Here is a 14,422-nt window from a genome sequence, read left to right on the forward strand (position 1 = left end):
TAATATATTATTATAATCCTTATTCCGCGGTCGCTCTCTAGTTTCAGTAATATACGTTTTTCGTTCATCAGCCAAATTGAACTAATATGACGTACTTTTTTCAACGACTTTAATCGATAAGCCCGCTATACGGGGAAAATATATTTTACCGTTAAATAACCAAACACGAAAATAAAATAAATAAACCACAACATCCCAAAACGGCACGATGATTAAACAAACCGTAGTATAGCACTACGACAAAATTTTTGGTGATCGGCACGAAATCTATAATGATGAATTATTTTACTTAGAATACTATACATAGGTGCATATAGCAGGAAAATAGGTCGCACATGATATACGTCTGACCATCTCCAACACCATCACCACCGTTTCCGCCGAGGTTAACATAGACTTTTATTTTAAAACTATAGTGGATCGCAAAGTGTATTCCTAGCCTAGTTACTATAAGTATATCGAAAGCTATCATGTTATTTTGTACACATCGTATTCTATTAAACCTAGTGTTCACTTACATATAATGGCAAAATGATTGCACTTTATATTCTAATAAACAAATGTATAAATGTATCACTCTATCATTTTTTTTCTTTTATCTGACATACCTAAAATTTTCAAATAAAGGAGATACATATCAAATAATAATTCTATAGCTTTTCATTTAATAATAATCAATATTATCCTACTACATTTCCGAGAAAACGTAAATTAAACATAATTATTATTATATAATCTGTAACAGTAGCGTTTTAAAGGATAATAGATCTGAATCAATAGACACCCATTCCTCCATTTATAATATGATATTTAAATGCATAGTGTTAATAAAAAAAAAAAAAATTAACGGAAATGTATTCCTTAATTTTACCTCATATCTTATCGTAAAAAAATCCATTGGACTAAATTTTCCTTGCCTATCTATATTTATCTAAAAAATAATTGTGAAATGCATGTATGCCAATAAACATTTTTTATACATCATGATATTAATCCATCTAATCACATTCTAATTGGCTATAATTGAGCGAGTTTATTTTAAAACAATTTTCATTTTTACAGGTCCAATACTCCAGCGTATGAAGCCAGATGGGAACAAGTAAAACAAGAAGTTAATGCCACTGGTACTTATCAACTTACAGAAACTGAATTGGTATTTGGTGCCAAATTAGCATGGAGGAATTCTGCAAGATGCATTGGAAGAATACAATGGGCTAAACTGCAGGTCAGGTTCAAATTATTTCTATAACTATTAAACAACAAGACACACCTACGCGTACACTTACATTAAGATATTACAACATATAAAACTAGAATATTTCAAAAATAATATAAGAATACTATTGTAAGAAATTTTTGACTATAATGTTTAATACACAGAACTCGAATAATAAAAAACTTTTTCGGAGTACATGAAATATAAAAACAAAAAAAAAAAAACATTTGAAAAATCCAATGGAAATATTTTACGCTTTATTAAATAATATATTAATTTTTTTAATATTTATATATATATATATATACCTATATTATGTATGCAATTTTACAACCATTAAAATATATCCTTTCTATATACATTCTTATTCTTTACAGAGTTACATATACTTTTACTATGATTGTATATCTGCCAAATAAGAGTAAATGTTCGTGAAAAATAAAAAATATGAATGAAAACATTTTTTAAGTTATAACTTTATGGCTCCGCACGAATCATTTTTAACCTATTCTGCTGAACACGCATCAATAGTTCTAAGCACCCTTTCAATCAAAACTATAATCGTTTTATTTTACTAAGTCATCTATACAGTATGATTTTGAACTCAAACCTATTGAGTATTCGCGATTGATTGAGAAGAAAGCATTTGAACATACCAATGATAAGTGGGTTGTCGGTGGTTATCACGAAAAAATCGTTCATAATTTCATTCTGATTTATTTAAAATGAATTTAACTATGTAAAGAAGAAAAAGATACATTTCGTACCATACTAGATAATAAAAATGAATAACATTATCTATAAAATGTATCTTAAATCACTTCAATAGATACAGTGTCTCCAAATTAATTGATTATAGTTTAATATTATTATTTTTAAACACTATGACTTTATTTATTGTATTTTACAAATTGTTAAAAAATCATAAAACTACGAATTTGCATAACACTATTATATCATAACATATTGGTTAACATTTTTTAAAAAAAGCCCAATAAAATGCATAGGTTTTTTTTCATTTTAATAACAATTTTGTTTAAAACTTAACTATAAATATACTTATTTTATTATCAATCATTTATATCGAAAATTATTTCATTTTATCATTAAGCATATTAAACTTTTCCTTTTCGAGACACCAAAAAACATTAATACTGCATCTTTTTAGTTATTTTTCTGAAGTTCTTTAAAAAATATACCTGTATACCTTAATTTTTATTGTTTATTTTTCAGATGTTTGATTGTAGATCAGTAACTACGACTAGCAACATGTTCGAAGCTATTTGCAACCACATCAAGTACAGCACAAACAAGGGTAACATAAGGTTAGTAACCAAAATAAACATTATTCACGATACATGGCACAAGTCTATAACATATTGTAAACCACAAATCATATTATCCATGGCCACTATAAAATACTCATTTATTTGTATATATATTAGCATATTAAACAAAATTCTTGAACCGAAACCACTCAATTTATTCTTCTTCGAACCCTTATAATACACCGATGTTATTGTTGTTCTTGTTGTTGTTGGTGGTGGTTATAGGAATTCTGAAGGTAGTAGCAAGAATTCTGGTGGTGAAAGTAGTTGAAGCGGTGGTGCTGGTGGTAATGGTGGTGGTGTTATATAAATAGCATTGTCGAGTAGTCCGATTTCAGTGTGCGTTTAATAACTTAATTTGCATACGCAAACTAGCGTGCGATACTTCTCCACTTGATCTAATACAGATAAAATTAAATTCTATAAGTTTGATTAAACTGTCAGCTATTTATTGGGTGTACCATATAAACCCGTTCTTATCACATTTATTCTTGTAGATTTTGTTGTAATAAGCAAATTAGCATATACCGGAGAATATATATCATGTCTCAAATCCAAAACAGATATTTCAAGTGATTTTCTAACTAATAGTTTGTTTTGTTATAAATGAAATAAAAGTCAGTTATAAATATGATCCTAAAAAATTAAACTCTTAGGTTACATTTAATTTTTATACCTAAATATAGACCTTGTAAGCAATAAATATTGTACAGGAAAATTGAATAATTAACTAACTAGACTATATTTAAGATATTTGACGTGTATGTTAAATACTGAGAATGTTTCTTTGTTTATATCAAAAGCACGTAAAAATATTACTATTCAATATCAATTAAAGAAAATATCGATATCAGATAGCAAATAACTTCACTTTAACCGATAAAAACCAAAATAATTTCTTCTTATAAAATTAAATACAAACGTAGGCCATTACATATAAATCATAATTTTATTTTTAAAAACGAATGATCATTATAACGTATAATGATGACATCAAATAAAATTTCGTAGGCAGTTACCATTGCCATAAAAATCGATATTCTATAATACTGAGAACAAAATTATAGATAAAAGTCTACATCCTATATGTGAATATTTTATCCGTTTTTTTTAACTGCATTTTAGTTATTCCATTGCTATACAGTACAATACATAAAAAAAAATTAGTTTTGTTATAAACTGATATAGTTCTAATAAAAAATAAAAATAAGGTGTCATAACTTTTGACTTCAAATTAACTGCTTAAATAAATATTTCATAAGGTTTTCCTCTATGATTTTATTCGTACACTACTCGACATTTATAACAATATTATTTTTAGTATCTTTCGTAATATATTTTAACTTGTACACAACAAAGAAAAATATGTTTTTATTTTGTAAATAAATATCTCCATTTTTTTTTCAATTCATTGCAATCTGAGATTGTTTTAATCAGTATAGTTATAATACGATTGCAATATTCACATTTAGGTGGCTCATTATGCATTTTTAATAGTTTTAACGCGCTTTTCAATAGCAGTCATCAGCCGGTGTTAGTTATCATATTTGACACAACGCGGAATACAACGACAATTACGTTGGGTATGGCAAATATTACGCAATCAATTACATCAGGGATACCACGAAGTTTTTCTTTAACTTGACTATTGACCACACAATTGTTGATATTATCAAATACCACTGAATAGTTTACTATTTACTTGAGCCCGCATAAAACAACAAAAAAGTATTCTTCTTTTCTTTTTTCTTTTTTTTTGTAGATTGGAGTATTTTTAATGGTATCACTAGTGTATAAAATTGTATGACATATACTAATTAATAATAATTATTACGATAGGTAGTTTTAGTTAAATTTTAAAACCTATTTCAAAAATTATTTATTTATTCTTCCCCATTAATCATCATTAGCATACGATTATGCAATTATCGTGAAAGTAGACAGATACTATAAACAGCAAATTTCTAACCGAATAATTCGTAATCAATACAATTATTATTTGACTTAATAGAAATACAATTTTAATAGCAAGGACGCAAGGTGTTATTAAAAAGTTTTATCTACTACGAATGCAATAAATGAGATTTAATTTCCTGCGTCACCTAATATCACTTGCACTTATTCTATCATACTATACATTATAATATGGTATTTATATATATATATATACATTACAAAAACGACAAACTCGAAGTTAGAAGTAAAGCGGAAAGGATTTTGCATATAGGAATACCAATGAACTTGAAAACTTTCTTATTAAGACAGTTTTGCAAGTAAACTTTACATTTTACGCAATTATTTTAAACAAAATGTGCGTATTCAAAATTAACATTTTTCCCATTATTGTCAATCTTCACATTTTTATATCAAAATTAAACACGTTAAAACTTCTGACTCATTAAATTGATACAATCTACCTCTAATATACTAACTTAACTTAATTTTTTACTTGAATATTACTTATAATATCATTTTTATGAAACATTTCATAGATCAAAATACTTTTTCAACATTATACCTAGTCGTTTTTTACATGAAAAACAATTCATTCAATGATAGCTCGTCTCTACTCAAAAAAACATCTTTCTTATAATAAATTAAAAAAAAAAAAATCTAATCGGCTTTTGATCGTTTTTAAGCCCACAAAAGATTCCTCTTATTATTTTTGACTTCACATTTGGGAGTTTACCGTTTCCGCCAAAATAATATTATGCGATTCCCGACATAGCCCTTTTCCGCTAAAAACGAAAAAGGTACGATTCCCGTTTCCACCAAAATTTATTTTTGTGAAAAGACGTTTCCGTCAATTATTATTTTTAAACTATGTACAAATGTTTCATATTGTTATCAAATGAAAATATTTTTATCGTTCTAAATTATAATACAAGTAGATAATAATAATTCATTATTCAAATACAGACACAGTTAAATTAAAGTTTTTAAATATTATACAATGTCATCTCACATATCATCTATTGTATTTAAATATTTCGATATTTCAAATTATAATACAAGTAATAATTATACTGTCTTAAAAATATAAATTATAATACAAGTAAATGATAATAATACGTTAGTTAAATATTGGCACAATTAAATTAGAGTTATTAAATAATATTATACAACTGCATATCACATATTTCAGTATTTTACACATACTACAACAGATATTGCTTAAAAATTAAAACCATTGGTTTCCAAAGTTTTTTTGGCGTAAACGTCTTTTGACGAAAATGGGAATCGTACCTTTTTCGTTTTTGGCGTAAAAGAACTAGGTGTGTATAAATCAAGGAACCGGTTTTTTGGCGGAAACGAGCCATGCCCTCACATTTATATACTAAAAGTTAAATTTTATGATTTTCGTTACCTGGTTATCGATTATAAAGCATTTTTAAATATTTTAGAAAAAAATCATCAGGAAAAAAATTAATTAGGTAGTTAAAAAAAATATAAATACTAATATTTTTTTATAAACACAGAATTTTTCGGTTTGAAATTTGTGGTTTTACAAAGCTATACTAAAAAGTTGCAAAGATGAATTGAAAAGTTTCAACAGTCACTTACAATTTACAAAGTTTTGAAAGGATAAGTCTATAAGTTTCTCTCTTGTAAAAAACACAGAAGGTAATACGGTTGAAAGAACTTGTCACATTTTTTTTGTTAGTCAACGAAACGATTCTATTTACACTAAATACTTGTTAATTTAATTTTGTTGGTTATAATTTAAAAAACTATAAAAACAAGTTTATATATTTTTAAGTGAACACAATTTATTATGTAGTAATCAATTCATTATGAATCAAGTTTAATCAGTTTTAAGTTGAATGTTTACGTAACATATTGTTTAAAACAAAATGTTTTATACACTTTGATAATAACTGTTAAGTTTTCTTTTGGTGGTATTTGTTTTATTTTTATTCATTTCGCTGTTCGATAATACACTTTAAAGTCATTATTCTTAATTTTTTCATGAACAATTATTGATAATACTATTTTGATTTTTCAGTGAAATATGAATACTTATTGTACAAAATAAATTAAAAATAATTTGTATTATTTCATTTATTTCTTTACATTTAAAAGTGACTTCAGTTATACTTTAGTGACGTTCCATAATACCACACAATTATTTGATTTCTATAGACTTCAATACACAAATATGTAAAAAAAATTTATTACGAATAATATTATTCAACTATCTAAATATAGAATTTATAATGAGTAGCAATATTTTTAAATTATCATTCTTTATTTATGTCAAATTTAAACCAAAAACTATAGTTAAATTAAAATAATAAATTCATCGATTGTAATTATTAAAAATAATAAAAAAATAAAATTATGAAATTTATTTTAAGCTGAGTATTGTCTTGTCAAAACGTACAATAATTTGATTATTTTGACAACATTTATTCTCTAAAACTAAAATATCTAAGCATTCATCAAGTTATAATAACTATAATTTTTTGTTATTGTAATCTAAACTTTTTTTTTGGTGTGATATATTTTGTATTACTTATCAATAATTTATGGATTATAAATAATAATAATAATAATAATATTAAAAATGTAATTATCTCCTTTAAATAATAATATCTATATAAATTAATTGTTAATTATTATAACAATAAAATAAAAACAAATTTTAATCATTAAATAAGAGATGAATAAAAGTTAAAATGATGACTAAAATTATTATAATAATGCAAGAGTCTTGATATCATTGGATAGTATGTCAAATGTAATAATATATGCACATATCTTACTATAAAAATAAATAGTAAATTTTGATACTTTAAAATTATTTTTTTCATTTTAAATTTAAAATTTTACCCCATGTTTAAAGAGGTATAATATTTTGACCAAAATCGTATTTTTCCTTATTCAACCAAACCAAAAAGTGTAATATTCACTGTATTATTCTCTTAAATATATTAATAAATATTGAAAATATATGTTCCACAAAAATTATAAAATATTAGTTATGCATTATTTCTCAATAATTATTTAATTAGTACTACAGTCACTAAACATATTTACAATTTATTTCCACATTTTTTTTTTTTCATTTTTTTAAAGTTAATATACCAAATCATTATATAGTTTAAATGTATCCCTTATTAAAATCAGCTTTATTATATAAACAGTGAATATGTATAATAAAATATTATAACATTACTTTTTAGAGTCTGAGTGGAGCAATGAATGCATAGATTTTACTGTAAGTGTGTTTTTCTATCTGACATCACCTTTTGGGATAGTCAAAATGCATTGATTTTCAAAAATTGGGAAGGTTTTTGGTAACAAATCAAATCTATTAGAAGAAATCAAAAGTAAAAAATTCCTATAACTATTTTTTATGATTAAAAAAAAAAAAAACAAAAAAATGTAAGTAAAAACTAGAATTTTTACAAATTTTTACATAAAAAATAATTTTTAATTAAATCAATTTTATTTTTTTTGGTATAACTCAAAAAAAATAACTGTAGGTATTTAAAATTTTTTCCAGATGTATAAATTACTATTTTATATTTACAATAAAATTTTCAATATATTTCAACTCTTTTTGAGCTAATTATAAACGTGAGAAATGTTCTAGTTTTTTTTTAATATTTCTTTTCCAAATGTTGGTTTAAAATTATTCACTGGATAAAAATTCTTCAAATTGAATACAAAGCTTCTCATACATTTTTTTATTTCTTAAATGAAAAATATTAAAAATTTATAGTCACGATGTTTTTTATAGGTGTTTCAAAATATAACTTTAACACAATTCGAAAATGTTCAAATAATTTAAATTTCATTCAAATTCTTAAATTGATATCTATGATTTAAAAATTTAAGATAAATTTTTTAATAAGTTTAATTCAAATTTAACACGCTTTAAATAGTGACCTACTCGACACATAATGTACAACATAACGAAATCAACTTTCCCACCTTTTGAAATTTGATTTTATTGAGTTAATTTCATATAATTACATTGAAATTTAGTGAATCTGCGCCAACAATAAATAAACATTGGCTGGACAAAAAGATATCTTTTATATATTTTTCTTTTTTATGAAAATTTAAGCAATACGAGTGAATACATGAAATATTATCTAAAAAATATTTTTTCTATCATAAATAAAAAAATTGTACATAATAATAATTAATTATTACAATACTGGTCAAATAATCAATGACGAATAACATATTCGTAATTTATCTTACATATATAATTTGTATAAAACTTATATTTTTATTGTTTGTTTAACAAATTAGTTTAATATATCATAGCTTAATATTAAGCTTTTTGATTTAACCAAAAAAATATTAAGCCGTTAAAGGACAATAAAAAAAAGGAATCGATCTTTTTTAGATTAAGTCGAATAGGGAAACGTACAATGTTGGTCGGAATGAGGGTCACACCTATTCAAAGATATTTTTGATACATATTATATCAATAAAATAATCTTAAATATCATACTTTATAATCAAATATTTATGCTTTTAGATCAGCTATAACTGTATTTCAACAAAGGACCGATGGTCGGCACGATTTTCGTGTTTGGAACTCTCAACTGATTTCTTACGCTGGATACAAACAACCAGACGGAACAATCATTGGTGACCCAATGAACGTAGAATTCACTGACGTAATATTGCTATATAACATAAAAATAAAAATGAATACACTTTTTATGTCTTCTGGTCATAAATAATAAATTTTCAAGTTCAGATTTACATACTTCTTAACGATATAATATTAATTATATTGTGAAAACAATACGATATTTTCACAAAATGTTTACACGGTAACGGTGAATTAAATAACCGAGCATATTTGAATTCACACAATATTATATTAATTCCACTGAATTGAACTGAATTGACTCCGCTGACTATTGATTTTGCGTAGCTTTAAATTTAATATAATATATAAATATTTAAAATTATTAACTAAAACTAGTACGTTGGCAATTATTATTCCTTGTGTAACGTTAAATCGTTAGTCTAAATTGTGTATATATATATATATATATTATATATACTGACTGCAGTAGACAGTGAATTTAATAGTTAGCAGAGTCGATGTATACTATTTTTTTTAATGAGATATTTTGGCGAAATTCAATCCGTGTAAAAACTACTAATTAAATAAATTTTGTCCTACGGTCATATTTTGGGTAAAGTATGTTACTTACATTAATACTGAACAGTAGCTATGTTATTTGTTGTTTTATTAATTATCATATATTTTAGTGTCTCACAATACGTATTAAATATACAGTATAATATATGTTATTGCCATAGCTTATTTTTCAATATAATTTTAATTCGATCTTAATATCTATCATATATCGTTTATAAATTTTTCAAAAATGATTAAAACTAGATGATAACTGACAAGACTTTCACAATTTTTATATAAAAAACTGCCATTTTGTTTGATTCGAAATTAGATTTTACATAAAGCCAACAACTTCCAATTTAAACTTAAATAATATACCATGAGAGAATAAATATATTCGATGAAACAAATATAAAACTTAATTCAAATAAAATCATAAGTATTTACAATTAAATATTAAAATCCTAATAGTAAACAGTGCGCAACTAAGCGCAATGCACACTAATTAAAATAGTTACGATGTTATAATATATTATGTCCATTCATATTGGTCTTTAAAATATTAGTTAACTACCCACGAGTTATTAATGTAACAATTATCGCATTAGACATGAATCATATTATTTTGTCGATCTTAGTTAATACCGTTAATAGTTGAAAACTCAAATAAATGTATTTGTATCATCGTTATAATATATAATTCGTAAAAAACAAGTTCATTAAAAATAAAATCTATATCAACCCATACTAATTCAACTATTTATATTATTTTGTGTAAATTATACAGTATCAGGGACGTACATAAAAAAAAGTTTTGGAATGGGAGTGCTTTTGAAAATCAGTTATTAAAAAATAGAACTTTTTTTTTTTTTTGCTAAATATGGGAAATACACAATAGGTATAATTTTATTTTATTTATAAATCCTGTCTAAGAATTTTTATTTTTTTCAAATTATACTAATATTTTAATTTGTTAGTATTAAATTTTTATTTTGCTTTAGCCAATTTTTCACAAACATTATGTAATACTATACCTGTCTAAAAGTATAATATAACAATTAACATTGAAATTGAATAAGTAAATAATCATACAAATAACCAAATATTTCGAGGGGTGTTTGAACATCCAAAACACTTCCCTGTGTACATCCCTATATAGTATTAACATTGTGCGAGTATTAAATATTCCGGTGGTAGTTCACGTGCATTACATGGAATGTCTGATAAGTCACGTGGAGTAGATACACAGAATATGTAGGTAGGTCACATATTTTACCCAAAATATGCTGGTCAAATGCTCAATCACTACAATATAATGTGTTGGACGTAATTAAATCAACGAAGTGTCGTGGTTTTCAGGTGTGTACAAAACTAGGTTGGCGTGGAAAGGGCACAAGGTGGGATTTACTGCCTTTGGTGTTATCAGCAAACGGACACGATCCAGATTATTTCGATTTACCAAGGGAACTAGTTTTGGAAGTTTCACTTATTCATCCATCGTGAGTAAAAATAGTTTTATACGCTATAATTAACACATTAATAAGTCAAAGTTAAAATTACAAAAATGTATACAACTCATTAATAGTCTATTATACATATATTTATATTTATTATTTATTTTTATACTTTGTACTTCTAAAAAAAACTTTCAATTATACATTGTATAAATAGTACAGGTATTCTTACAACGGACATTTATGTGCAATTATTTAATCACTACACAATTTTTTGTTTATAAACGTTAAGCAATTAAAATTCTGTATTGTACTAATATTATGGCCCATGAAAAATACATTAATATTAAACAATCACTAGAAATGTTGGCTGATTGTAAACTTAAATACATATACTATAGAAAACACAAAACTATTAAATTAAGTATTTTTATGTACATTTTAAACCAAGGATAAAATTACAATTGGCAATATTGTTATTCCCATAATTTGATTTTTCGAACACGAATTACGTGTCCAAATATTTAAACTGATAATTTTCCTTTAGTTAACTTTGTAAATATTTACACTGTGTTCTTATAAATATTTTTTGATACATAAATATTTGTTTATTAATTACAACAGACGATGTATATAATATAACTAAACCACACGAATAAAAAAGATGCATATACATCTTATGAAAATTGTTTACTATTATATAATTGGCAATTATACGTGTATAGAATTTCTAGGATTCCTACCTACTAAAATTTTCATTAGATTATATATTCAAATCAGTAAAATAGCCCATAAAGCTATGACACATGATTTTATAATAAACATTATATGAAAGCTATTAAAATATACATGCATAACCCATATTTGTGAGCTATGAGTTTCGTTTGGTATATATGACGTAAAACATAGTGTTGAAAGGAAGTAGAGATAAAAATATTTTTTTTCTTTTAACGAAGCAGTTTGATTAAAAACCAATAAAAATTCTCATAAAAGTAAAAGATAATTTGCTTGAATAAAATATAAATTGATTTAAAATCGAAATATAATTATTATTCCATATAATATAATCTCCAGAGTGGACGATGAATGAATTCGCATAATTACATTTTATTCTCGAATCTTAAGATACAAACAACGTGTAGATGTCTAGGGTTTGTAACTGCAAATTAATTTAATTTTTATTAACTATAAAAAAACCGTGCATTTCATCTAATTTTGAACACGTTACAGGGACAAAATGTGTTATAGTGACATTTACAGTGTACACACATGCCAACTTCAATATAGGTGGTACAATAATATTACATTTATTAAATTTTTTACTTAACCATTATGAAATGAACAGCAGTATTTTAACGCCTTTTCTGAAAATGAATGATTCTCGATCCTATTTATGTTTGTGTTTGTTTTTTACATGTACACTGTAAAGTTTATATTAAACAAGATGAATCTGAATTTAAGTGATATAACATGTTGTGTAATTTTAATGTATGATTTTAAAATCGTCTAAATTCACTATATTTATATATATATATTAATTCGTTCAATTAACATATAAATTATAAATAAATATATAATATACAATACATTTGTTATATTCGGTGCATGATAAAAAAAATCAAGTGAATAATAATAAAATGTTATAAGTTTTTAGTAAAATTGGTAATTTTTTTCTCAATCGAAATGTATTATATTAACAAAAAAATGACTTAGACTTATGCTCTGAAAATGTAATATATCAATGTACAATATACAAAAAGCTTATGTCATATTACAACGGGACACATTACAAATCGCGGCATCACAATCTGATCGTTTCAACCGATTGCTTGCAGATTTGATTGGTTCTCTGACTTGGGTCTCCGGTGGTACTGTCTTCCTGCAGTGTCCGGAATGTTGTTTGACTGTGGGGGAATTCAGTTCACAGCTTGTCCATTCAATGGATGGTACATGAGCTCGGAAATCGGATGTAGGAATCTATGCGATCCACATAGATATAATGTTCTAGATGTAAGCGATCGATGCATTTTTGATAATCGCTTTTGTTTGTTTTTACTAAATAATTTATTCATAAATTTCAGGAAGTTTTAGAACGTATGAAAAATGAATTGAAAAATTACGGATTTTTGAAAAAAGATCGAGCTCTTATTGAAGTAAATTTAGCCGTACTTTACAGTTTCCAAGTAAGTCGGTTTATTGGTACTTGTTGTTATAACTTATAGCTATAGTTAATATTTACGATCTTAAGTTATAATATTTGTTTTGGCAACAGTCAAATAATATCACAATAATGGATCATCACACCGCATCTGAGTCGTTTATGAAACACTACGACAACGAATTAAGAACAAGAAAAGGATGTCCCGCAGATTGGGTATGGATTGTACCTCCAATTTCTGGCTCTATCACGCCTGTTTTTCACCAAGAAATGATCAGCTACGAACTCCATCCAATGTATGCTTATCAGGTAAAATCTGAAATCCGATATAAATGAACTATAAATATTATGAGTTAAATCAATTTATTATTGATTTATTTTTTTTTTTTAATACATTCATTATATTCGTTAAAATAATCAAGTTACTTAATATAACATAGTAGTACTTAAAAGTAAACATTTACACTATCTACAGTGCTGTAAGAGTTTATTTCCATCAAAAAAACATACATTATAAATATTAAAATCATTTAAGCGACATAAAATTGGCTACATTGTTGCTAAAAAAAAAAAAAAAACATTAATAATATAACCAAAATTGTTTTAATCTAATATTAAAAATCATATTTTTATAAAAGAAATATTTAGTAAATGATACATTTAAAATATAATTTAGAAAAACAACATAATTTCTATAATTATTATTTACTCATTTTTTAAAATACATTAATAAATCATTAAATATGTTCAAAGGAACCAGCTTGGAAAACTCATGTTTGGAAGAAAGGACAAAATCAAGGAAAATCTTTAAAAAAACAGAGAAGAAAGTTCCATTTTAAACAAATTGCTAGGTATTTTAAGAAAAGCATATACCCACTTATATATTAATACCTATAATATATTTGTATTTCATTCAATTAAAGTACATTTATTTTTTTTTAATTAGAGCTGTGAAATTCACATCGAAATTATTTGGACAAGCATTGTCTCGTAGAATAAAAGCAACTATATTATATGCAACAGAAACAGGAAGATCAGAAATGTATGCGAAAAAATTGGGTGAAATATTTGCACATGCTTTTCATTCTCAGGTATATAAAACAGATAATTAATTTACCGATACGCATGAAATCGCAAGAATATCATTAT

At 24.8% G+C, this 14,422-nt stretch overlaps 1 protein-coding gene across 4 annotated transcripts in view; it reads left to right on the forward strand.

Moving 5' to 3' along the window:
* The window catches only part of LOC112602529 (nitric oxide synthase, salivary gland), a 75,813-nt gene that overhangs the window by 50,644 nt on the left and 10,747 nt on the right, over positions 1–14,422 (forward strand). For all 4 annotated transcript variants that reach the window (XM_025350642.1, XM_025350641.1, XM_025350645.1 and 1 more), the window contains 9 exons: positions 1,063–1,225; positions 2,450–2,541; positions 9,044–9,185; positions 11,021–11,160; positions 12,951–13,125; positions 13,197–13,298; positions 13,388–13,582; positions 14,027–14,124; positions 14,220–14,364. In XM_025350642.1, coding sequence (XP_025206427.1) covers positions 1,063–1,225; positions 2,450–2,541; positions 9,044–9,185; positions 11,021–11,160; positions 12,951–13,125; positions 13,197–13,298; positions 13,388–13,582; positions 14,027–14,124; positions 14,220–14,364 — 1,252 coding nt within the window. The remainder of the gene's footprint in view (positions 1–1,062; positions 1,226–2,449; positions 2,542–9,043; positions 9,186–11,020; positions 11,161–12,950; positions 13,126–13,196; positions 13,299–13,387; positions 13,583–14,026; positions 14,125–14,219; positions 14,365–14,422) is intronic.

This window comes from Melanaphis sacchari, unplaced genomic scaffold (genome assembly GCF_002803265.2).
Source record: "Melanaphis sacchari strain LSU unplaced genomic scaffold, SCAv2.0 Contig8_pilon_pilon, whole genome shotgun sequence".
NCBI lineage: Eukaryota > Metazoa > Arthropoda > Insecta > Hemiptera > Aphididae > Melanaphis > Melanaphis sacchari.